General features: G+C 48.6%; 1 protein-coding gene across 1 annotated transcript in view; it reads right to left on the reverse strand.

Moving 5' to 3' along the window:
- The window catches only part of nhsb (Nance-Horan syndrome b (congenital cataracts and dental anomalies)), an 86,646-nt gene that overhangs the window by 6,057 nt on the left and 53,168 nt on the right, over positions 1-27,421 (reverse strand). Inside the window, exons 2-10 of the mRNA XM_056279052.1 lie at positions 13,094-13,246; positions 12,836-12,972; positions 11,805-11,852; positions 11,599-11,643; positions 11,443-11,487; positions 5,158-5,220; positions 3,874-4,066; positions 3,607-3,738; positions 1,535-1,687 (exon numbers count right to left, since the gene is read on the reverse strand). Of these exons, the coding sequence (XP_056135027.1) occupies positions 1,535-1,687; positions 3,607-3,738; positions 3,874-4,066; positions 5,158-5,220; positions 11,443-11,487; positions 11,599-11,643; positions 11,805-11,852; positions 12,836-12,972; positions 13,094-13,246 (969 nt within the window). The remainder of the gene's footprint in view (positions 1-1,534; positions 1,688-3,606; positions 3,739-3,873; positions 4,067-5,157; positions 5,221-11,442; positions 11,488-11,598; positions 11,644-11,804; positions 11,853-12,835; positions 12,973-13,093; positions 13,247-27,421) is intronic.

Raw genomic sequence — 27,421 nt, forward strand, 5'->3', positions numbered from 1 at the left:
AGAGCAAGAGAGGAGGGATCTCTCTTCCAAGACAGACAACGTGCAATGGATGTTCTATTTACACAATTTACAGAATACAATCTTGAAAGAGGATAACAGAATTATAATGAACTTATGAAATTTATGAAGAATATGATGAGCATCCTGCTCATCATATTCTTATTCATATTCTGCCGGTCTGCATGGGCTAGCAGTTAGCTTAGCCTGCCCCTGCTTCTGTGTCCGGGCTCCCTCAGCCAATCCAATGCTAGCTCTCCCAGTCAGACACCTTCAACACACCTTCCCGCACCCCACACGATGACACTAAACTAACAAAGTCAACGCTAGGTGAGGCCACCGCCAGACCACCCTCAGTGTTATCGGAACTGCTGGTCTGCATGGGCTAGCAGCTAGCTTCGCCCACCCCTTTTCCGCGTCCTGTCAGACTGCCCTTGGTGTTACCTCCTTGGGCGCAGTTCTGGGCAGGGCCATGGTCCCTGGGCCCCCAGGGTGCAGCAGACCAAGCTCTCCCAGTCATCAGACAAAGACACAACTTAGACGCAGACATGGACAAGGACATTACATGGACGGTACTGGGTGCGGCCGCTGCAAATGTGAATTCCCCCTGCCGCCGCCAAGAATGTACGTGTTGGAAACAACTCCGGCAGGAAAAAATATTGAAACCTGACATCGATGTGGTGATTCTTCTGTTGGACAAACAATCAATATAACTGTAGAACAGAGTTATGATATATTTGATGTAGTTTGTAACCCATTACACTGCCTGCGTTAGCTATGGTCCGAGGATGCCATTTTAATAAAAGTATGGACTATTTACTGGTGAGCTGACGGCACATGAGCGGCAATGGCTGGTACACCTTGTAGTCTGAGCAAATCTCAGCAGCTTGGTGGCACAGTGGTTAGCGCTGCCGCCTCACAGCAAAATGGTCCTGGGTTCAAACCCTGGGGTTGTCCAACCTTGGGGTCATCCCAGGTCGTCCTCTGTGGAGTTTGCATGTTCTCCCCGTATCTGTGGTGGGTTTTCTCCAGGTGCTCTGGTTTCCCCCACCATCAAAAAGACATGCATATTAGGGTTAATACTCCTGTCTGTGCTCTTGACCGAGGCATGGCAAGATGAACTGGAGTTGGTCCCCAGGCGCTGCACGGCGGCTGCCCACTGTTCCTAGCTACACAGCTAGGATGGGTTAAATGCAGAGCATAATTTCCCTACGTGGATCATTAAAGTATAACAACATAAATAAATAAATAAAAAATCAGTTGCAACAGGTCTATTTCTCTCTTCCTACAATGTCCATCTATACTGGAACATTGTCCTATTGTAATATTGATTGTCCAGCAGAAACGCCACATCATGATCACATTTCAAATGGATGAAATGGCGAGAAAAGTCATGGATTTCAGCTTTAAATGCAAGACTATGTGTCATAGGATTGGAACAGCATTATAGAAAAGCAGTCATTCATTCATTTATCATGAAGCCCTTGAAAAGAACTCCAATCAAGAACCACATCAGCTGTTGATTCAAGATGCTTACATGCTATGAGGAAATCATCTGTCTGGCAGCCAGAGTCACGGGTGTGATGAAAGCGACCGGTGAGTGAGAGTTCCTCTTGACACAAAGACAGTTGGTGGGGGTTGGCATGGACAATCACCGTGCGTTCTCTGGCCACAGGTGACTCATCTGAATCTGCATGGAAAGAGACACAGCATATTAATTTAGAAGAAGATGAAAAGAAATAAAAATTCTGTCAAAGAAATGCTTTGATTGAAATCCAAAGGAATTGAATCAAGTGCAACTGGACTTGGATATATATCTGTGAAGACGTTTCACCTCTCATCCAAGAGGCTTCATCAGTTCGTGCCTTTCTGACTAGACCAAGCTAGTCTGACTGGCTGGTGATGAAACTCAGATATTTAGCCTCTTTGGAGTGGTTATCAGAGCTATTGATGTCAATGGCTCTTTTGTGTTCTGATGTTTAGCAATGACAGTCATTGGATAGGACCAACCTCAGCCCAGACCAGATTTGCCAACTACGGGACCTTTGCCTGAACACTACATATCTCCAATTCAGGGACCAGTTTTTTTACAGACAGAAACACGGCTGTGCAATGGGCTCACCGGTATCTCCCATTGTGGCCAACTTATATATGGAAGAGGTAGAACACAGGGCCCTGAACTCCTTCAGAGGTACACCTCCGAGCCACAGGTTCAGATATGTGGATGACCCATGGGTCAAAATCCAACCACAAGAGGTGCAAGCGTTTACCAAACACATTAACTCAGTGGACAAGAACATTAAGTTCACAAGGGAAGATGTAAAGAACAACCGTTTTCCCTTCTTGGACTGTGACATCCACATTGGGGAAGACAGGAGCCTCCACATTGGGGTTTACAGGAAACCTACACGCACAGACCAATATCTACTTTTCGACTCACACCACCCTCTGGAACACAAACTGGGCGTCATCAGAACTCTGCAACACAGAGCTGATAATGTGCCCAGCAGCACTCAGGCCCAACGGAAAGAACACGAACACCTGAGGGAAGCTCTAAAAACCTGCGGCGACCCCAGTTGGACCTTTGTGAAAACTGCAACATGTTCCAGAAAGACCAACCGGGTGAGCGATGAGGAGAAGAGGAACAGAAGGAATAGCACAGTCATCCCGTATGTTTCTGGGGTCTCCGAGAAACTCAGGAGAATTTTTAACAAACACCGCATCCCGGTATACTTCAAACCCAGCAACACCGACAAAAACTGGTTCATCCCAAAGACCGTGTACCACACACCCAGAAAAGCAATCTGGTGTATGCTGTACAATGCAATGAGGATTGCACTGACCTATACATAGGAGAAACCAAACAACCACTACACAAACGGATGGCCCAACACAGAAGGCCAAACTCCTCAGGACAAGACTCAGCAGTCTATCTACACCTAAAGGAGAAGACACACTCCTTCGAGGACAGCAACGTGCACATTTTGGACAGGGAAGATAGATGGTTTAAAAGAGGGGTGAAGGAAGCCATCTAAGCGAAACTGGAAAAACTATCCCTCAACAGAGGAGGAGGTCTGCGACACCACCTATCTCCCACTTACAATGCCGTCCTTTCATCTCTACCCAGGAGACTCAAGAAGCCTAGCCTCCAAGAACAGTCGGTCACTAACGGCTCCAACGACTCATGACCACTGAATGGAGCACTAACGAAGTCGAAACTAACACCTCCAACGACTGTCATTGCTAAACATCGGAACACAAAAGAGCCATTGACATCGATAGCTCTGATAATGACTCCAAAGAGGCTAAATATAGTCTCATCACCAGCCAGTCAGACTAGCTTGGTCTAGTCAGAAAGGCACGAACTGATGAAGCCTCTTGGATGAGAGGCGAAACGTCTTCACGGATATATAACCAAGTCCAGTTGCACTTGATCCAATTCCTTTGGATAACTATGACCTAGATGAATGAGAACATTCACAGACTTGATTGAAATATTTAAAAAACATTTTCATAGGCAAAATAACACTGTCCTCTCACGTTTCGCCTGCAAGGAGTTATTCACCCAAAACAAAAGGACCCGGGGGGGGGGTCTGGTGTGTGACATACCCATGTCTTGATGAACTCGCTTCGGTATTCCAGTAATAGTCTTCCTCCTTCTTAGTTTCCTTCTCCTCTGAAGAACTGACTGAGAATGGACGAGAGAGCAACGAGCACTTGCTTCTCTATCAAAACCAACACCTGCAAAAACAACGCCCGATCATAAAGGGAGAGACATTAAAAAAGAAACACCGCAGCCTTTTGTCTGAATTAACACATTCACATATAAGGATAGTGTCAACAACTGTCACATCGTTTTACAGTATTCCCCAGTACCTGTGACATTAATTGGGATGATGCAGGAGGAAATGGCATGAGAGTCGGCCGTCATCCTCTGATCCGATGCTGGGACTGGGTCCTTGGACCAGTTGGTCTGCTTATCCTGAGTGGAAGGGGCATTGGAAACGGGGCCCTTGGCCCTATGGCCTCCTACAAGCTCACCTCCTTCACCATCTGCTGTCGAGGTAGCCTGCAATATACAGACACACAAGCAAGTGGTCAGGTAATGGCTTAGTTAACATACATGGTAGGATTTTATAGAAAAAAGACTAGGACAGCACTCCAATTTGACCCCCGCCCCGGACAGCACTTCAATTTGAACCCCCCCCTTTTCTCTCCAATTGTATCCGGCCAATTACGCCATGCTTCGGAGCCGTTCCGATCTCTGCTCCACCCCCTCCTACCACATATACCTCCTCCGATACACGTGGAGTCACCAGCCGCTTCTTTTCACCTGACAGTGAGGAGTTTCACCAGGGGGACGTAGCGCATGGGAGGATTACGCTAATTATCCCCTGTTCCCGACCAAGCTGGAGGTAACACGGGGATTCGAATCTGCGATCCCTGTGTTGTTAGGCAAGAGAATAGACCACCATGCCACCCAATTTGAACTTTTAATATTGCCACATGTCGGGCATCCCTACAGACACAATTGTCCGTGTCTGCTGGTGGGAAGCCGGATGTAGGTATGTGTCCTGGTCGCTGCACTAGCGCCTCCTCTGGTCAGTCGGGGGGCTTGTTCGGCGAGGAGGGGGAACTGGGGGGAATAGCGTGTTCCTCCCACACGTAGCTACAGCCCCCTGGCGAAACTCCTCACTGTCAGGTGAAAAGAAGCGGCTGGCGACTCCACATGTATTGGAGGAGGCATGTGGTAGTCTACAGCCCTCCCCGGATTGGCAGAGGGGGTGGAGCAGCAAACGGGATGGCTCAGAAGAGTGGGGTAATTGGCCGGATACAATTGGGGAGAAAATACCCCATATATATATATATATATATATATATATATATATATATATATATATATAGCTACATGTATTGCCACACTAGCGTTTCAGGCAAGACACTCTTCTTCAGTATGTATGCCAGAATATAAATACAAGAGTAACAGAGATGGAGATGCTTTGCCAATAACATGACCAAAAACAGCAAAGATGGCATATAAATGAATGCAGAATAACCTCAAGAACTAAATGGACAAGAGCAGAATTTAGATAATTAGATATAGAATAAAAACAACACTATAACTTAGGGATAGAAAACTGCTTACACATATAAAGATACCTTTCTATTCCATGGAGTGAAGATGCAACATTCAGTGGGGGGGAGTGAGCGAAAGCGTTCAAACTATAAACACAAGATACACACACACACACACACACACACACACACAAAACAAAAACAAAACAACAAACATGACAAAAAAGTGATGGTGTTTCGATCAATGAATGATCAAAGGTATGGCATATAAGAGGAAATGATTGCGAGTCAAACGGTAGAGAGCAGACATTAAGGTGAATGAGACAGGCAGAGCAACATGAGTACTGTAAATGTGTCATAATTCCCAAGTGGCCTTCCTTCTTTGATAGTCCTAGAATAACACCTCCAGATAGAGCATAGAGGTTGACATCCAAATTAGTGACTGAATATCGAGTTAAGATGTGCCTGCTGCCTGGGAGATCTAGTGGACCATGTCATAGCCTAGAGAGGAAGCGAGAAGAGGAAAAAGCTGAGACGTCCCACTCTGCTCCGATTTTTGGGTGCAGCCAATGTCACTGTGAAACACAGACAGGTCTCATTGTATTGGCCATAATGGACCGGTTGTGTGACATTAGCTACAGTTGCTCTGGTCTAATTAAAAACCTCTAAGGATCAAATTACACATAAGCCAAAACAACTGCTAGTTGGTCAGTCAGTTAAAATTCATAATGTTTTTTTTTAATGAATTTAATTTAGAATTTAAAGTTTCACATCCGTGCTAGCGTGGTCAGTATGGTGGTGGGCAGGAGGTGGATAATGCCAAAATTTTTAGACTGAAAGACTTGGAAGCAAATTTTACAAAAGAGTGACTCATATTCCCATCTCCCCTTATTTTCTTTTTTGTATTTTTCCCCCCTTTTTTCTCCCCAATTGTATCCGGCCAATTACCCCACTCTTCCGAGCCATCCTGGTCGCTGCTCCACCCCCTCTGCCAATCCGTGGAGGGCTGCAGACTACCACATATACCTCCTCCGATACATGTGGAGTCACCAGCTGCTTCTTTTCACCTGATCACCTGACAGTGAGGAGTTTCACCAGGGGGACGTAGATCACGCTATTCCCCCCCAGCCCCCCCCCCCGAACAGGCGCCCGACCGACCAGAGGAGGCGCTATTGCAGCGACCAGGACACATACCAACATCCGGCTTCCCACCTGAAGACATGGTCAATTGTGTTTGTAGGGACGCCCAACCACCATCTCCCCTTATTATCGGGGATATTGCGTTTGGTCGTGTGTGTGTGAGTGTGTGCGTGTGTGTGTGTGTGTGTGTGTGTGTGTGTGTGTGGCAGTGTGGTTGCCCACATGGTGTTGTGATGTGTCTAGTGCAGCAGTGCATAGTTGGAGGGAAGATGCATGTGTTCTTCCAACCTGCTTGCAACCCTCCTGCTTTTAGCTTGCTGCCGCTTGCTAGCCCTTGTGGCGAATAGGGAAGCATCCAAGCATGTAAGCCTTCCCTTGCCAGTACATAGCCTCTCCTTCACCAATACTCCTGCCAAGCTTCCCCGTGGCCACACATGGTAACTGGGGTCTTGCAGCCCCAGGCTAACCTGGCAGGGGATCTCAGAACAACAGTGGGCCCCAGAGATATGGTGTGCAGGCCCACCCTGGTGGACATGCCCTGGCACCTATCAACCACTGCCCTGCTGCCTTGTGGGTGAGTCTGGGAAGACAAAAGGCTAAGGGAGCTTAGCCCAACAGAAAAGCAAGCGGTGGTGGCATGCTTTGAGGTGGTTTCTGAAAAATGGATTTCCGGCATTCTCCTGCAGTTATGTGGAAGTGCCGGTCATTTAGGGGTCCCCCTTGCCATCGGAACCATCTTCTCTATAATCAAGTCAGTGGTATTAGGTGAAGCACACTCCCCCATGCCACTTTAAAACCATCTCTGCACAGGTATCTTCTTCTGCTACCTGAGTCCCCGGCCTCACCAAGTCTGGCAGTGATGGAGTATCCAGTGACGGGAGCAGGTTTGAATGAGCTGGGAGCTCTTAGCTGCAACTCTGCACGCCAGCAGCACAGGGCAACAGTCTTTAGCAGCGGTATTAAGTGGCAGCTGTTTCTGGCAGACCCCAGTGCGTCTGAGCAGCCCTATTTAGGGACCACACTGCTCAAACCATTTGGGTAACAGCCTAGAAAAGGTGGCCCAAAAATTGCCCACTCAACCCTGTGCCTGGGCAGGAAACTGCACCTGCCGGGCCATTCCACTATGCGGTCGAAAAACACAAACTATACCATTAAGAATTGCAGCATGCTCACACCATTTGGGGAACAGCCAAGAAAAGGTGGCCCAAAAATTGCCCACTCAAACCTGTGCCTGGGCAGGAAACCACACCTGCCAGGCCAATCCACTACGCGGTCGAAAAACACAAACTATACTATTAAGAATTGCAGCATGGAACATAAGGACACTCTTGGACTTCAGCCATGGTACAGACAGACCTCAATGTAGAACAGCACTTATTGCCAGCGAGCTGAAGCACTATTGTGTGGATGTGGCAGCACTCAGGGAGACCAGGCTCCTTGACGAGGGCTCGCTCAATGAAATGGGAGAGGGCTATACATTCTATTGGAAAGGATACCCCCTAGGAGGTCTACACATTCATGGAGTTGGTTTTGCAATCAAGAACAGTCTCCCACCCAAACTCAAAGAGACACCAGTGGGCATTAATGAATGGCTGATGACTCTCTGCATACTGCTCGCTTGGGAAGAACATGCAAAACTGGAATGGATTGATTAGTGCCCATCACAAACACCATGTACCAACAAAAGAATACATACAAGGCTTCCTGGATGTATTCCCAGATCCAAACACTGGACCTGCTTGATTATGTTATCATGAGGCGGGCTGATCTTAAAGACGTGCTCCTTACGAGGGCTATGCGAGGAGCAGACTGCTGGACAGACCACTGCATGATCCTGACAAAAGTCAGAGGGCATGTCCGACCCTTGAGATGCCAATCTGGTCCAAAGAAGAAACCACTCCACTGTGCCAGACTCTCCAACAGCGACACCCGAAACACCCTCCATCTTTCTCTAGCTGACAAGTTAGTTGACGTTGAACAGCAGATCAACTCAGAGTCTGGGATGGATGCGAAGTGGACCTCTCTGAGCACCACCCTCTTTGACAATGCAGCCCAATCCATTGGCTTCAAAACCAAAAAACATCAGGACTGATTTGATGACAATGTCGGAAAGATCTCCACCCCCACGGACAACATGTATAAGGCACAAAGAGCCGTCCTCAGCAACCCACTAGCCCAACCTCTCAAGAAACAATGGCAAAACGTCCACTCTGAGGCCCAAGTAAATCTGCGGAATCTGCAAAATGAGTGGTGGATTTTGAAAGCCAATGAAATCCAGGCTCATGCAGACAGGTATGACATGCATGGTTTCTATGATGCAATTAAGACCATTTATGGCCCCAGAAACTGCTTCCTGGCACCTGTTAGGTCTGCTGATGGAACAACTCTTATCAAGGACCAGGCTCTGTTAGTGGATCGGTGGAGTGAGCATTTTAACACCCTGCTCAACCAACCCACCCCAGTAAACTCAACTGTACTAGCAGAGCTCCCTGAACAACCTATCTTGCAAGACCTAGACCTTCCACCAACCTTCAAAGAAATCCTGCATGCGGTCAAGACCCTGAAAAACAACAAAACACCTGGACCTGATAACATTCCAGCTAAAATCCTCAAGGAAGGAGGCTACCTCTGTACAAGGACACTGTATCTCTACATCCTTGAGGTGTGCAGTTGCGAGTGTGTCCCCCAACAGTGGAAAGATGCCAACATTGTGACAATTTATCAAAACAAAGGAGACAAATCCATCTGCTCCAACAGTAGGGGTATTTCATTACTGGCCATTGCCGGAAAGGTCCTAGCCAAGATCATGCTCCACAGACTAACAATAGCAATAGCTGAACGGGTCATACCAGAGTCACAATGTGGCTTCCGAAAGGACAGAGGTACAGTTGGCAGTTGGCTTTGTCACAAGCCAGCTCCAGGAGAAATGCCATGAACAGCACAAGGATTTATACTTAGCATTCATAGACCTGTCAAAGGCATTTGATACAGTCAACCGGGACCTGCTGTGGCAAGTCCTGAAGAAATTTGGATGTCCACACAAGTTTCTCATCATCCTTGGACAGTTTCACTCAGGAATGATGGACCAAGTGGTAGTGGGGAACCACAGTTCTGAGCCATTTGGAATGCAGACTGGAGTCAGACAAGGCTGTGTGCTAGCTGCAGTCCTGTTAAATATCTTCTTAGTCTGTGTTACAACACTGTTACAAAGGAGGATGGAGAAGCAGGATGGTGTCACCATTGACTTCAGGCTCAATGGTAACCTATTCAACATCAGGAAGTTTCAGGCAACCACCAAGTTGACCTCTGAGAACATCACTGAGCTACAGTATGCCGACGATTGTGCCCTGGTAGCCCACACACCAGAAACCCTACAAAACACTCGGTTGGCAGCTGTAACTGCATACAGTAGAATGGGGCTGATCATTAACACCCAAAAGACAAAGGTGGTCTGTCAGATGAGTGCCGCCCTCCCAAGCCACCCAACAACCTTCACAGCAGAAGGGCAACAGCTGGCCACTGTTCCTGCCTTCAAATATCTGGGAAGCATACTATCTGACACCTGCACAATGGATGATGAGATCCAGCACCGGCTCAAACAAGCCTCAACATCTTTTGGTCATCTAAGGAGAAAGGTTTTCCAGAACAGCAACCTCAATCTCCACAACAAAGTGCCTGTTTACAGAGTAGTATGTATCTCCACACTACTATATGGATGTGAGGCATGGACCATCTACAGCCACCATCTCAAAAGCCTGGATGCCTTCCATGTGAGATGTCTCCAGAAGATCCTCAGCATTACTGGGGAGGACAGAGTGCCACACACAGAGGTGTGGGAATGAGCAGGCAGTTGCAGCATGGAGTCTACCCTAAACCACCATCAACTCAGGTGGCTTGGGCATGTGATTTGCATGCCCAGCCAACGACTCCCACGTAAAGTCCTCTACGGCCAACTACACCTTGGTCAACTATTCAGCCACCAAAGGACTCACAAATAGGAGAAGATGGTCATCATCGGATACGATGGTGAGCAAATGAGCAAGCAAGTGTGTGTGTGTGTGTGTGTGTGTGTGTGTGTGTGTGTGTGTGTGTGTGTGTGTGTGTGTGTGTGTGTGTGTGTGTGTGTGTGTGTGTGTGTGTGTGTTTGTCTGTCCACGGCTAATTTCGCATACTACTGGGGCTATCAGCCTAATTTTTTTTCTTTTTTCTTTGCACAGTTATGGCTGTATGATTTGACGCCAAGTCTGAGTACCGGAGAAAGTGAGATATGCATGATGAGGATCTGCACTCTATTGAGTGCACTTTTCTAGTTGAGGGATGAAATCATAATGCTATGTAATGATTCGTTCACATCTGACACCCCCCCCTACACACGCACACGCACACACGCACGCACACACACACACACACACACACACACACACACACACACACACACACACACACTTCCTGTCAAACTCTTCATTTGTTAACACATCCATCCATCCATTCCATTATCAAAGCCGCTTATCCCAACCAGGGTCATGGGGATGCTGGAGCCTACCCCAGCAGTCATTGGTTGGTAGGTGGGGAGACACCCTGTACAGGCTGCCAGACCATCACAGGGCTCACACACACACACACACACACACACACACACACACACACACACACACACACACACACACACACACACACACACACACACACACACACACACAGATACATTCACACCTAGGGACAATTTAGTATGGCCGATTCACCTGACCTACATGTCTTTGGACTGTGGGCGGAAACCGGAGCACCCAGAGAAAACCCATGCAGACATGAGGAGAAGATGCAAACTCCAAATAGAGGACGACCTGGGATGACCCCCAAGGTTGGAATACCCCGGGTCTCAAATCCAGGACCTTCTTGCTGTGAGGCGACTGTGCTAACCACTGCGCCTCAGTGCCGCCCTGAAGAAAAATATGATTTTACATTTCACCTCAGATCACATGAAGTTGGACACAACGTTTATTGAGAGAAATGTTTCATCACTCATCTAAGTGACCTCTTCACTCTCAACTGACTGCAGGTATCCCCACCCTTATAAACAATACAGTGGCATAACGACCAAAAACAACGATCGGTTTCACCTCAGACTCACCACCTAAGTACTTCTTAGTCCACCATCCCAGATGACATTTGCTATGAACAGGGTTCTGACATGTACCTGTAGGTGAATTCATGACATTTTTCTGTCCTTACCTTTCTCTGGATGGTCTGAATGTCTGCTTCTCTTCCCGGTCTCTCCTATGGAAGCACAAAAATTACACACAGCCATGCAGATCACACAATGTTTTTCAGCAAAGATGTGATGATTTTCAAGGCATGAATATCCAAAGCTTTTGTAAACCTTCTTACCTTTCTTTGTGTAGTTTGGATTTCTGTTTCTCTCATGGTCCTCTCCTTCAAGAGGATTGCAGAGCAAAAGTTAAAGTTAAACACCCAGACACACAAAACAGAAGACATTTAGTAACTGTATGCAAATAGGGGGCATTTAAGACAACTCTCAAGTTTTAAGATGCTAATGGTGATGAGCAAACAGACAAATTAGGTTGTAGTTTTACCTTTCTTGGTTGATAGTCTAGCTCTCTCTCTCTTTCTGCTCTCTCTTGCTGCAGGACAAAATCACAATGAAATGCAGTGTCAAATAACGACATGGCACATCTAGCATGAGACTTATTCCAATGCTTTTAATGTGTGGCTAGTGTGATATATTTTGTTGTTCTTACTGTGAAGGCCAAAACATCATATAATAAATTCTTAGTAAAATGTTAATCAGTGCAAGATCATTTGGTTATCAAAGGGATATTGGTATTTGTAAATTTATACAGGAAAAGGGTAATATGACACCTTTGGTGCAACTGACAGATTAGAGCCATGACATTGATTGCACTGACTAATAAGGTGGCAGTCTAACAGCATTTTTTTGGGGGGGGGGTGTTCCCCCTTTTTCTCCCAATTGTACTTGGCCAATTACCACACTCTTCCGAGCTGCTCCGGTCGCTGCTCCACCCCTCCGCCAATCCGGGGAGGGCTGCAGACTACCACATGTCTCCTCTTTTCACCTGACAGTGAGGAGTTTTGCAAGGGGATGTAGCGCGTGGGAGGATCATGCTATTCCCCCCAGTTCCCCCTTCCCCCTGAACAGGCACCTCGACTGACCAGAGGAAGTGCTAGTGCAGCGACCAGGACACATACCCACATCCGGCTTCCCACCCGCAGACATGGCCAATTGTGTAGGTTGTAGGGTCTCAGTGTAGGGTTGCCTGACCAAGCCGGTGGTAACACGGAGATTCGAACTGGCGATCCCCGTGTTGGTAGGCAATAGATTAGACCGCCACGCCACCCGGACACCCCTAGTCTAACAGCATTTTGACATAATGGTTAGAAAAAAAGACCATCCTGCATGTCTAAGATTTAATCCCACAATTAGCAGTATACACAGCATCCTTGAGCAAGGCACAGAACCCGCATCTGCTCAAAAATGCCTATAATTTTCAACAAGTGTATCAGCTAAATAGTAAATAAATAGTGAAAGGAGTGCTGTCTATCGGCTATAACAATCTCTGATTGATGAAAAGTATGCTGGCCTTACCGCTCGTGCCAGGCGACTCCTCTGCTGCCGTCGGATAGTGTGCGGTGAGGGAAAGGTAGGCATGGGAGGTGCCACGGAGACTGAGATAGTCACCCTGTTCCGTTCCCGGCTGGTGGACACCTGACGCTGCTGTTCGTCTGCAAAGCACAAAAAAAAAAAATTGTACACTCTCATACATATGCAGGGGGCATACACACAGGATTGCATAGAAATAAGTACACTGTGTGCATCTGTTTTGTATGCTGGGTGCCTTCTCACCTCGGTGCAGAGCCCTGAGACTGAGCTGGGCATGTCTGTGTAGCTCCTCTACACATGGTGGCCGGGTACATGGATGAAACACGTTGTGTTGCTGGTGCCATGGAGCCTGATAGTGGAGTGACAGCTTACTCTCTACATCCAGATTTGACACCGCTGTGGAAAGAGAGGGGATATTCAGTAGTTAGGGTTTTATGCTTGAAAAAAAAAAAAAAAAAAATCAAAAATTAGCACACAAAATATTTGAGGGTTCTTTAGTGTTTTCATTTCATTTCACTCATTCAGTGGCACAGAAAAAAAATGTTCTACCATAATTTAATTTCAGCATCAAATCAGCAAACATAATATCAACCCAAAAATACCATACATAATCAGGAATAATCATAAAACATTACCATAGCTGCTTGAATATGTGAACCATTTAATTCTAATTGACAATTACATCACAGCTGATCATGCCCACCTCTTCACAACCCAATTAATTAGCTGGATGACCAAAAATAAAGCAAAACAATGTCTTGAATGCGTTTCAAGACATCTTCATGAAATAGGATCCAGACCAGGTTTTCCTTTTGCCACTAATTAACGCATGTATGACACAAGTGCCAGCAAGCACATGCAAACACATATATCAAAGAGAGATGGAAATAAAATAATTGAAAACAGTCTTTAAAACGTTTGATTTGAAATATCAAATTATAAACACATCCTAAGTCATTCTGTATTATGGAGTGCAACGATGAGACCAGGCCATGGCACACCAGCAGGTGGCAGCTACTCCCACATCTCCACTGCAGCCGTGCATAAAACAAGCCACCTACATTTTCTTCAGTCCACCATCTTTGCTGCTGCTGCTGCTATTTAGTATTGCAAAAACAGTAAAAACACATCCTGAACCACATGGAACATGAAACCATTTGCCTTTCATTGTCGAGAGAAAACAACTAAAAGTGACACAGGGGGGTGACAGAGACAGAAAAAGTGAAGGATGGTCTCGGCCCCCTGATAGCTTTCTCATGAATTAAAATTCAGGATGCAGTTGTTGCCCTTGAAAGAAAAACTGTCCATCAGTAGCCAGGCAACCTTTCACTGCTCATCAAGGTTAGCTTTTTCCTCTAATAAAATTAGCAAGATAACAGCAACAGCATCCATTTCTGCCACTGAGAAAAAAAACAAAAACAAACAAAACAAAAATAAACAAAACAGAAAAGAAAAGAAAGTACGTTCACAAAATCCCAGAACAACGTTGTGTCCTAAAACTGAGGAAAACTAAATAGCAGTATCAAGTGCCTACTTTTTCTTTTTTTTTTAAATGTTGCTTTATAAAATTTTTTTTTAAAAAGCTAGAGCAAACAGACTGGAAGAGAGAGGGAAATTATGCAGCAAAGGTCCTGAATCAGATTCAAACACAGGACACGTTTAGGCCCTGAGCCCACCAGATGCCTTAAGCTAAAGGTGCTTACTTGCCTTTCCTCACTACAATGTTCTTGTTTCTAAGTTTCACTATTTTTCATGTCAGGTTCCTGACATGCTCTAATGCAGGCTACATAAGACATTATGGAGCTAATATAGGAAACAAAATGTAATATATATATATATATATATATATATATATATATATATATATATATATATATATATATATATGATTGGCCACTCTAGACTCTCCGCAATAGAAATAACAGTAAAATAGGAATTATTTCCACAATTCAAGGATTTTATGGATTCTAACGTAAAATTTAGACCACTCTGCCAGTCCTTTAACCTTCTCTGAAAGTGGCGATAATAGAAGTGTGGGTGACATATACCTTGTCGAGGACTGGACATCTTTTTGTAGTTCCTAGTATTAGCCACATCGATCTAATCCATTTAGATTTCAATTACATTGATAGGAAGATATGCACTGGTAAAAATGCACATTATTTCTGTTTTTGTTTTGTTTTTTCCAATGCATGGGCAGGATCTCTAATTTCCTCAAAGGAAGGAAGGAATAAATAGAGGCGATTACTGCTCTATATTATTGGAGCTGAGTTGAATCCAACATTTGAGAAGCAGTTTGAAAAGGTGTTGACCTAGTTGGTAAGAGCCAGATCGGTTCTTTTGGGTTTTACACATATCATTGTCGTCGTCATCATCATCATCCTCATCCTCAGCCTCATTATCATTAGCAGCAGCATATTGCAGGTTGAAATACTCAACAACATTCCCTCTTTCCTGCTTTCTGCTGTATGTCTGTATGTTAGTGGTGGGCAAAATGAACAAATGAATCATGCTTGAACAAATCATTTTTGATCATGATATGAATTGAGTCAAATGGTATGCACTGAGTATTTTCATATGAAGCAGATAGGAATGATTCGTATATAATGGTACATACAGAGGGCTGTTGTTCTGTTGTATTTGGTGATGTTACAAAAATCTAAAGCTTGAATCTATAAAACACCAGTGCTGAATTGGTGACAGAACTTGCACCAAACAGTAGCCTAAAAAAAGCAGTCAGGATACAGCACACTTCTGGCTGAATGGCAAATATACTACTGCCCTTTTCTTCATCAGACTTTTGATTGTAATTCCATTTCAAAGTGACACATTAATTACCAGAAACAAACACAATCACTTTGCAAAAAGCCTTTTTAAAATATCTTTCAACATTGCCACTGAATTGCCACTTAATCATTTTACAAAATAGTCAAAAAGTGCAAAATGTCCTGTCATATTGTGGAGAACCGGCGTGGAAGGAGGGTAAGGCAGAGATATAATTTTAATGTCACCTCCCATGTCCCATACACAGCACGACCCCGCAAGTTATCTTTCATTTGCCTCCAAAATGGTTGCTGAACAATGGCTTTCCCCCCCAGGGTCCCAATTAAAAACATCGGTCTTAGTCACGGTCCTATAGTCAGTCAGTCAGTAAAATTGTTGTCTACCCAGTCCGAGTCGATCACCCAAACAAACAACCACAATAGCCAAAACATAAAAACTAAAATAACAATTTGAACACGAATGTTAACAGTCCCATCAGCCCTTGCACTTCCCCAGCACAGAACCACCAAGAGTCAGAGCGACTGCCTCCCCCAGTTGCTACATAGCCCCCACCTGAGAGTTCAGTTGTCCTCGATGATCCCATCACCAATACATAGTCCCTCAAATGTCCAAGGTGCTGCTGTCACTGGTGAACAGGCTGCCTGGGGCTCACAGGAAGTGCAACTGGGGGAGAGGCACACTGATTGGCACATGGGGTGCTACTGTCACCCCCGGCCCCAACAACAGGTGGAGCAAGGGGGCTGTATGGGGAAAGTCTGTCCTAGTGCAGCACCACCATGTGCCCCTGGCCGGGCATGCATACCCAGTACACCACCTCAGACAGCCAGCCCATGACCTCGCCGGTCCCCTGCCAGTGGCTGTGAAGCTTGGGGAAAATCCCCTTCGTGCAAATGGGACAATATCCCCATACCTTGTCCCCTTGCACAAAGGCCTGCCCCAGACACCTTGTGTCATAGGACCTCTTCTGCTGCACTGTACGTGCAGCTCCATGTCTTGTTGACAGCCAGGCAGGTAGAACTGCCCCCTGAGGCAGTGGAGGGTCTTGGCATTCCCATAGTTCCCTGCCCCACCGAACCATCGACTATCTGGAGAACCTGTGGATGGCACACACGGGGTACCAATAGTTGCAGGAGGTCATTCCCTCATCCGGGAGCTTGCCACCTCCAGTGCGCCAACCCATCGTTGAGCTCAAAGTTGCCCGATTGAGAGTTGTAGGCCTTTACCTTGGGCCCCAGCACTGATACCTCTGTCCAATCGGGGCACCAACCCATCTGCAGACAGCCTCTCACCAGTGCCAGGGTCACGTCTGCCTCCTGTTGCTGCCTCAGTTGTTGCATGGTCAACGGGATCCACCTCTTCTTGTTGCTGGCAGTCTGGATGGCTGCCACCATCGCCATCATCTGGCCCGTTGCTCTTGCCGCTGGCAGTAGGGGCATTCCAATACTGCACCGGGGCTGCTTGATGTCTGCTGAGTGGCAGCTGCTCAGCAACTGGCTCACTGGTCCCTGAGCCCGCTCCTCCCCTGGCCAGACCGGAGCGCCATGGTCTTCGTGCCGAGGGTAATGGTTGCCTCCGACACGTTAACACGGGCTCCCCAGTGGGTCAGCAGGTTCAAGCTGATGATACATTTCCACTTCAGGTTATTGCTGATGTATGTTCCAAGGAATTTAAAAGAGTCAGTGGTGGTGATGAGGTCTCTGTTCATTTGTATAGTAGGTGTTTTGGGATTCGGAATGCATCAGAAGTCAATAATGAGTTCTTGGGTTTTGGCTGTATTAAGCAGAAGATTGTTGTTGGTGACAGCTTGGTCTACTTCAGTGCGGTTCCGAGTTTCATCATTGTTGGAGATGAGGCCTACAATGGTTGTGCCGCCTGCATATTTTATTATATTCACAGAGCTATCCGTGGATGTAAAGTGGGTGGTGTAAAGTGAGAAGAGCAAGGGGGAGAGAACACAGCTAGCCCTGAGGAGCACCTGTACTGAGGGTAAGAGTGTGTGAGGTTAGGTTATTAACCTTCACCCTCTGTGGCCTGTTCCACAGGAAGCTCCGAATCCAGTGGCATATGGCTGGGTCAATGTTCATTTCCAAGAGTATGGTAAAGAGTTTGAGGGGTTTGATGGAGCTGAAGGTGGAACTAAAGTCTATGAACAGGATGTATGCATAGGTGTTTGATGATTCCAGGTGTTGCAGGGCATGGTGCAGGGCTATGCTAACTCAGCAGACCGGTTGGCTTGATAGGCAAATTGATATGGTTCCATCATCGGGGAGGTGCAAGATTTCAAGTGTGACAGAATGATGCACTCAAATGCTTTCACGGCCACAGATGCTAGGGCAACTGGTCTGAAGTCATTGAGGCAGGCGATCTTTGAGGGCTTTGGCACAAGAATGGTGGTAGAGAGTGTGAAACACTATGGGACTGTACATTGGCTTAGAGAGGTGTTAAATACGGTGGAAAATATTGGGGCCAATTGTGCTGCACAGTGGTTCAACAAAGCAGGACTCATGCTGTCTGGCCCTGCTGCTTTCCTAATGTTCAGCTTCTTGAATTTTGTTCTCACCTCATCCTCCTGGATGCAGAAGGGTGGCATTGGAGTAGGAGCAGGGGGGATGGCTGGTGGAATAGATTTTTCAAACCTTGCATACAACTTATTTAATTTATCTGGGAAGTTATGGTCATTATCTGGAGGGGAGCAGGGGCGTTTTTTGTAATGTGTCATTTCCTTAAGATTTTTCTATATTGATCTGGAGTTACTGGAAGAGAATTGTTCCAAGTTTTGTTTTGCAGCTGGACTTTGCCTTTCTTATTGCGGCACGCAACTTATACTTGGATGCTCTGTACTGATCCTTGTTTCCGTTTTTATATGCCCAGTTCTTTTCTTTGTGTAGGATGTGTAATTCTTTGGAGAACCAGGTTTTTTTTATTGCCGTACAATATCACGGTTTTGATAGGGATGCACGTTTCCTCGCAGAACTTGGTGTATGACGTCGCTGTGTCTGTGAGTTCATCCAGGGAGTCGCAAGCTACACTAAATATATTCCAATTAGTGCATTCAAAGCACCCTCAAAGCGTTTCAATGGCTTCCATGGACCAGGACCTGACAGATTTGGATGTTTTTGATGTATTTAAGCTTTTGTCTGTATTTTGGGATGAGGAGTAACAGCGTGGTCGAACTTCCCCAGTAGAGCTCTCGGGAATGCACGGTAAGCATTCGAAATTGATATGTAGCAGTGATCCAATGTTTTGTTTTCTCTGCTATGGCAAGTGACTTGTTGCTCATAGTTAGGTACACTGCTCAAAAAAATAAAGGGAACACATAAGCAATGCAATGTAGCTCCAAGTCAATCACACTTTTGAGATATCAACCTGTCCAGTTAGGAAGCAACACTGATTTGTGAATCAATTTCACCTGTTGGTAAATTGTCTAATTTCCACCTAGTGGAAATTAGACAATTTGCAAGACAACCCCTATAAAAGGAATGGATTTGCAGGTGGTGGCCACAGACCATTTGCCTGTCCTCATCTTTTCTGGCCGATCTTTGGTTAGTTTTTCATTTTGCTAGTGCCCTCACCACTAGAGGTGGCATGAGGCGGTATCTGCAACCTACAGAAGTTGCTCAGGTAGTGCAGCTCATCCAGGATGGCACATCAATGCGTGCTGTGGCAAGAAGATTTGATGTGTCTCCCAGCACAGTGTCCAGAGCATGGAGGAGGTACCAGGAGACAGGCCAGTACACCAGGAGATGTGGAGGGGGCCGCAGGAGGACAACAACCCCGCAGCAGGACCGCTATCTGATCCTTTGTGCAAGGAGGAACAGGAGGAGCACTGCCGGAGCCCTACAAAACGACCTTCAACAGGCCACTAATGTGCAGGTTTCTGCTCAAACAGTGAGAAACATAATGCATGAGGATGGTATGAGGGCCCGACGTCCACAATTGGGGCCTGTGCTCACAGCCCAACACCGTGCAGCCCGATTGACCTTTGCCAGAGAACATCTTGGTTGGCAGATTCGCCATTGGCGCCCTGTGCTCTTCACAGATGAGAGCAGGTTCACACTGAACACATGTGACAGACGTGAGAGAGTCTGGAGACGCTGTGGAGAACGTTCTGCTGCCTGCAACATCCTCCGGCATGACCGGTTTGGCGGTGGGTCAGTGATGGTCTGGGGAGGCATATCCTTGGAGGGCCGCACAGACCTCTACGTGCTAGCCAGAGGTACCATGACTGCCATTAGGTACCAGGATGAGATCCTCAGACCCATTGTCAGACCATATGCTGGTGCAGTGGGCCTTGGGTTCCTGCTCATGTTGACAATGCCCATCCTCATGTGGCCAGAGTGTGTCAGCAGTTCCCGTATGTCGAGGGCATTGATGCTATGGACTGGCCTGCACGTTCCCCAGACCTGAATCCAATCGAGCACCTCTGGGACATCATGTCTTGTACCATCCGCCAACGCGATGTCGCACCACAGACTGTCCAGGAGTTGACCGATGCCCTGATCCAGGTCTGGGAGGAGATCCCTCAGGAGACCATCCGTCGTCTCATCAGGAGCATGCCCAGACGTTGTAGGGAGTGCAAACAGGCACGTGGAGGCCACACACACTACTGAGCCGCATTTTGAATCGTCTTGAAGAATTTCCACAGAAGTTGGATCAGCCTATGTTCTCATTTTACACTTTGATTTTGAGTGTGATTCTGAATCCAGACCTTAATGGGCTAATGATTTTGATTTCCATTGATCATTCTTAGGTTATTTTGCTCTAAACACATTCCTCTGTCTAATAAATAAAGATTTTCAGCTGAAATATTTCATTCATCGAGGTCTATATTGTGTTTTTAGGTGTTCCCTTTATTTTTTTGAGCAGTATAGTATTGTATTTAGAAATCACGTCAGGACACAGCGCTGTCGCTCGACACAACCTCTCCGTGGCATTCTTTATTTAGACTGACACAGCATCAAAGGCAGACCCGATAAAACAACCCAGAGCCCGCAGGCATCACCAATCGATCCCAGCACAATAGAACAGCACCAAATCAAATGCAGCACTATCGATGTGTGCATACATAACATTCCCCCCCCCCCCGGCAGGATTTCAAACATGAAAGGTTGACACAAAGTCCTCTAGGTGGCCAGGGCGTAAACGTGTGCGAACAGGTCGCGGGGCGGCCTGAGGCTGGGCAGGCCGAGGTGGGGAGGGAGATGGCAGGGGAAGCTGAGGCCCAGAAATGTCTGGGGCCCGTGTAGGAGCTGCATGAAGCCCCGGGGCGTCTCGCCATGCTGAGGGAATGGCTATGGTTGTGTCACCAGCTGTGTGTGGCGGAGCTGACACCTTCCGTAGATGACTGGAGTGCCACCGAGTACCATTGCTGAGGAGGTAAGTGGCTGGGCCCAGCTGACGGGTGACTTGGAGAGGAGAGGACCAGTATGAAGCCATTTTATTGTCCCTGTGGGGCCTGCGGACCCTGACCCAGTCTGACACATTGATGTCTGGCACCCTGGTTCGTTTTGACTGGTCAAACCATTGCTTCATCCGCGTCTGCTGACGAGTGACTGAGGCTCTGACCCCAGAGGGAGGTGCCTGAGGTGTGGAGGGGCGGAGCCTGTCAAGGGGCATGCACAGTTCCCGGCCTAGCATGAGAGAGGCTGGGGAGACGCCTGTGGTCGAGTGCTGTGTGGCCCGATAGTGCAGCAGAGTGTGACGGATGGCCTGTGTGAAAGAGCACCCTTGGGCCATGTGTGCTCTGAGGCCGTTCTTCAGTGACTGGTGAAAACGTTCAACGCAGCCATTGGCCTGGGGGTGGTAGTACGCAGTGCGTATATGACGGATGCCCTTGCTTTCGAGATAAGCAGTGAACTCAGCAGAGACCAGCTGAGGGCCGTTGTCAGTGGTGATGGCCTTTGGGAGGCCCCAGCGAGAGAAAAGAGAGTCCAGGAAGTCGATGATGATCTGTGAGGTCACAGTGCCGGAAGTGGTGAGTTCAGGCCATTTTGAGTGTAGATCGTAGGCGACCACCATGAAGCGTTGGTGGTGGGGAACTCCATGGATCTCACCACAAATGTCCAACTGCAGGTGTTCCCAGGGCTGAGAGGGCCAGGCGAGAGGTTGCAGGGGTGGGGGAGCCTGGTGGCCAGTCTTGCCACTCACAAGGCAGGCAGAACAGTCCTTCACCAGAGCCTCAATATCTCTGTCTATCCCCGGCCACCACACCAGGTCTCGGCAGCGCTGTTTCAGTTTCACAATGCCCAGGTGGCCTTCATGCGCCGTATTCAAAACACGTGCACGGAGAGCAGCTGGGACCACTGTGCAAAACCCACGTGCCACGCAGGTGTCGTTCCAGCAGGAGAGCTCCTGTCTGACTCGGGCGAACGCAGCCAGCTCCTCTGGGACCTTGTGAGGCCAGCCGTTCTGGATGTAGGTGCGGAGCTGGGAGAGGACAGGGTCCTGTTCGGAGGCTGCCCTCAGCTCCTGCAGAGAGACAGTGGCCTGAAGGGGTGTGTGTAGCATTTGGACAATGTCCTTTTCCACACAGTCAGTGTCCGTCTGTGGAGCTGGGGTGGAGACAGAGCGAGAGAGCAGGTCGGCGACAACATTGTCTCTGCCTGGGGTGAACTGCAGGCTGAAGTTGTACTGGCGGAGGCGGTCAGACCAGCGGTGCAGCCTCAGGGGTTTGTGGCCTGTCCCAGATGTGGACAGCAGCGCTGTCAGGGCCTGGTGATCTGTCCTGAGGGTGAAGGAGCGGCCATAGAGGTAGAGGTGCCACCTTTCACAAGCCCATATACAGGCTAACGCCTCACGCTCACCCACGGAGTATCGCTGCTCGGTCAGGTTGAGGGCACGGGAGGCGAAGGCAATGGGCTTCTCCACACCGTTCTGGGTTTGAGACAGCACGGCCCCTATCGCTGTGGCTGATGCGTCACAGGCCACAAAGGTGGAGCTGGAGATGTCGAAGTGAGCCAACACTGGTGGTGAAGTCAGTTGAGTCTTGAGATCACGCACAGCGTCACTGCATGCCTTTGACCACACCCATGGCTCGTCCTTACGCAGCAGCTGGCGCAGGGGGGCTGTGGTCGCAGAGTACTGGGGAAGAAACCTCAGGTAGTAACTTGTCATACCCAGGAAGGAGGCGACCTGGGCGGCCGAGCTGGGCTCAGGGATGGCCTGAATGGCGTCCACGTTGGATTGTAGTGGAGTTACACCGCTCGCTGACAGCCGGAACCCCACGAAGTCGATGGCTGGCACAGAGAGGACACATTTCTCAGCATTGAGAGTTAGCTTGTGCTTGGACAGGGCTGCGAAGACCATGTTAAGGCGCTTGTCGTGGATTTCACTGGTGGGCCCGTGTACCACTATATCGTCCAGATAAATGGCCACGCCCAGTATGCCAGCCAGCACGGAGACCATGATTTTCTGGAAGCAGCTAGGGGCGGAGCTGAGACCGAAAGGCATCCTGGTGTAGCGAAACACTCCTGCATGTGTCACAAAGGCTGTGAGGTTTCGGCTGCTGGGGTGGAGGGGCACCTGTAAGTACCCCTGTCTGAGGTCGAGCTTGGAGAACACCTCAGAGCCATAGAACTGAGCAGTGAGTTCTTCTGAGGTGGGCAGTGGATACTTATCAGGGACCACTGCCTTATTTACTGCACGTAGATCGACGCAGACACGCAGGCCCCCCGACTTCTTCTTAGCCACCACGAGGTTTGAGACCCAAGGTGACGCGTCCACCGGTTCAATGATGCCAGCTTCCAGCAGTTGTTGCAGCTCGGCGGAGACCCCATCACGGAGAGCCAACGGGATGCGGCGCAGTGGTTGGATGACAGATTTCACAGCAGGGTTGAGGAGAGGTTGATGGGTGAAGGCGGATAGGCAGCCCAGCCCCATAAACAGCGATGGCCACTTCTGCTGCCAAGGTGTGGCAACAGTCAGGATTGCTGCCCCCCTTGTGTCTAAGAGGGAAAACCCCAGAGCGGAGAACAGGTCCAGGCCCATCAGGTTGGCCCCACGGCATGCCACATGAAAAACTGCATTGGGCACCAGCTTGGTTCCATAGCGGACAGTCAGTTGGAGAGAGCCAACCAGATCGATTTTGGAGTCACCATACCCACAGAGGACAGCTGAGGGTGCGGACAGTGGCAGTGAACCGAAAAATTGACTGTAGGCATCAACATTCAGGAGAGACACACTTGCACCGGTGTCCAATAGCAGGGGGATGCACACATCATTAATGTTGACTGTGCATGATTTGAATGACACTGGCCCAGAGCTCACCTTGTGAATGACGGCGGTTGAAGACTGGGGAGTGTGGCCCTCTGATCCAGCCGGGGAAGATCGACAGACGTTGGCAAAGTGATTGTGCTTACCGCAGCTACGGCATGTCTGGCCACGGGCAGGGCAGTTCTGAGCCCTTGAAACATGAGACCGAGACCCACAGTTACCACAGGACTGTTGAGGGCGGGGCCGAGAACGCCGTCGTTGCAGTTGCAAGACGTCCCCAGTGGAGTCGGCGCCCGCCTCGCTCTGGTTGGGTTGCGTCCCGAGGGGCAGCCGTGAGTAGAGGGAGGAGTCGTTGGCAGCTTGACTGGAGGTGGCCACTTGCTGTGTATTTAGCATAGCAGCACACTCAGCTGCTCCCTCAACCTGTAGTGCGATGGTAATTGCCCTGGACAGCAGCAGATCGTCTTTTTCCAGCAGGAGAGTCTCACGCACCTTTGCGTTGATGGTGTGTTCGATTAGCTGGTCGCGAACCATCTCGTCCTGAAGCGCGCCAAACTTGCATGAGCTAGCTAGCCCTCGCAAATTAGCTACGTACTGCCGCACAGACTCACCAGGCAGTTGGTGTCGCTGACGGAATATAAATCGCCGAAGGAGGGCACTCTGTGGAGCAGCGAAATGGGTGCTCATAAGTCCCACAGCTTCGGCAAAGCTTGTGACGTTCCCCAGAGACCCGAGCACACGATGACCCTCTGCTCCCAAGCAGTGAAGCAACAGAGCCGTCTTCCTAGCCTGGCTCACGTCGTCGAGCCCTGAGGCGATGATGTAATTTTCAAAACTATGTAGCCAGCGAGTCCATGGTACCGGAGGCTCGCCAGGTAATGCCAGGAAGGGGGCAGGTGGTGGGAGAGAGATATCAGCCATCCTCGTCGCCAATATTGTATTTAGAAATCACGTCAGGACACAGCGCTGTCACTCGACACAACCTCTCCGTGGCATTCTTTATTTAGACTGACACGGCATCAAAGGCAGACCCGATCAAACAACCCAGAGCCCGCAGGCATCACCAATCGATCCCAGCACAATAGAACAGCACCAATCAAATGCAGCACTGTCGATGTGTGCATACATAACATATAGTTCGAAGGAAAGATTCGTATGGTTGAAATCACCTAACACGATAACAGACGTGTCAGGGTTGGAGTTTTCAACATAGGAAACGTGTTGCGAGAGTTCGTTAATGGTTGCGTTAGCATTAGCTTGTGGCGGAATGTAAACTGCAACTAATACAATTGAAGCGAATTCTCCCGGAAGGTAATATGGTCTGCATTTCAAACTGATGAATTCAAGATCGTAAGAGCAGTAGTGACGAAGGATTGTTGAGTTGTTACACCAGCGCTGATTGACCATGAGACAAATACCTCGCCTTTTGACTTGTGAGATAGTTTGACTGACCTGTCGGCTCTGAAGACAGTGAAGCCGGGGGGGGGGGGGTTACCACTTTATCGGGGACCGATTGATCCAGCCATGTCTCGGTGAAGCAGAAGGCTGAGCAGTCTCTGTAGTTTCTGACGGTTTGTGTTAATGACAAAAGTTCATCCATTTTATTTTTGAGGGATCGCACGTTGGATAAGATCAGTGCTGGTAGTGGGGGCAGATAGGGTCGTCTCCTGTACCTGGAGAGCACCCCTGTTCTCCCGTTTCCCTGTGCTAGGTGTATTTCCCCAGGGTGGCGATTCAGTGTTGTTTACAACCAGTACAGGGGCGTAACTAACATATATGCAGGGTATGCAGCTGCATAGGGGCCCGCGATGATTTGGGGACCGCTCTGCACGGCCGAATATGGCCAAGGCAGGCAGCGCGGCTGCACTGGGCCCCGCCCACGGAGGTGAACGGGCCCGTGGAGACCTGCAGGTCTTTCGAGACCGGTTTGAGGATGCCAAACAGACCGCGCAGGCTTTCTCAAAGAAATGGGGAGTGAGCAAAACCTTCGAGGATACTCGACGGAGGACAGTGGAAGGGCATTTTGATGAACTTCGTCAAGACGATCGTTTAGCAGACGCAGAGTCCTATTTTCGCGTGGTTGTGTTCAATGCCTCTCTCGACATCGTGATCTCTCGGCTGACACAAGCGATTCACGGGTTCGAGGACAACAGTGGATACATTCAAAGTTGTATAGCCTAAAACACTGTGCACTGCAACAGATGATGAACTTTTTGAGCAAGTAAGCAAGTTGTGTGATATTTACAAAAATGAAATCACTTCAGCATTTCCAATGCAACTCGTGTCATTCCGTGCTTGTTTAAGAGAAAATATCTCAAACGTAGAAACAATCCAACAACTAGCCAATATGTTGATCGTGGACAACAGCTGCATCGCTGCAAGCTTAGGGGAAGTCTACACAGTTTTACTACTTTTCTTAACACTTTCAGTGACTGTTGCAACTGCAGAACGATAATTTTCAAAACGGAAGCTCATCAAGTCGTATCTGAGGAGCGCAATGGGACAGGCCCGTTTGTCTGGACTCCCACCCTCTCAATTGAGAATACTCGTGCCCGCCAGCTGGATCTTAATGGTTTAATTGACGACTTCGCACAGCGAAAAGCCAGGAGAGTGCGCCTATGATGTAAGTAGAACTTATTTATTATTTACTTGACTCGTCAATGTGCGGTGCTTATATACATGTTGGTGTGCTGTCACCATAATGTTTACGTAGGCCTATGTGTTGGTGCGCTGTCACCGTTATGTTTTCATCTGTGTTTAGAGGCGCGCGTTATGGTGATCCGACCTATTATTATTATTGGTCTTGTGGTGGACACGTATTGGGGATAGAATTCACCCCAGGAACTAAGGGTTAAGTCAGGGTTGCCCTGGCAGGTTAACGCAGGGTTACGTTATGGTTGTTCAGCCAGTTTTCTGGTTATTCTTGCCGCCTCCGCTCAGTCGAGCTGTGGTTTTGTTGTCTCTCTGATTTACCGTTGATTAAAGAAAGTTGCCTGCACGGCTAAAGTGTGAAAATACGGTCTTCTCCGTTCCTTCGGCTCTACACTGGCGAGTCCCAGGCGATGTCATGCCCAACGCAACGCGTCCCTGGTCAGCTGTGGACCAACGAGACTCCTTGCTGGACGGGGTCAGAGCTTTCACACCCGTCCCTATCGCCCAACACGGCGCTCCGGTGTCCCAGATGCCCCCAGGTCTGCAGTCAGCGGACTACGTGTTCATCCGTCACGACGCACACTGCCCCCCTCTGCAACCCCCTTATGACGGCCCCTTCCGCGTCCTGGAACGGGGAACTAAGCACCTGGTGGTGGATTTTGGGGGCACGGCCGAGCATGTTTCAGTGGACCGAGTTAAACCCGCACACCTGGACTTGACGCAGCCGTTGGAGTTAGCCCAACCTCCTCGTCGCGGTCGTCCCCCGGCTCCGCCTCCCCCGCCCGCGCTGCCTCTTCTGCTCCTCAGGCCGACCTCCACAGGCCCGCGTCAATGCCTCCCAGAGACACTCCGGCCCCTGTTACCCGGAGCCGCCGCGGACGGCCTGTCGTCCCCCCGCGCCTGCCTGACTTCGATTACTAGGGC

Source organism: Lampris incognitus, chromosome 4, assembly GCF_029633865.1.
Source record: "Lampris incognitus isolate fLamInc1 chromosome 4, fLamInc1.hap2, whole genome shotgun sequence".
NCBI lineage: Eukaryota > Metazoa > Chordata > Actinopteri > Lampriformes > Lampridae > Lampris > Lampris incognitus.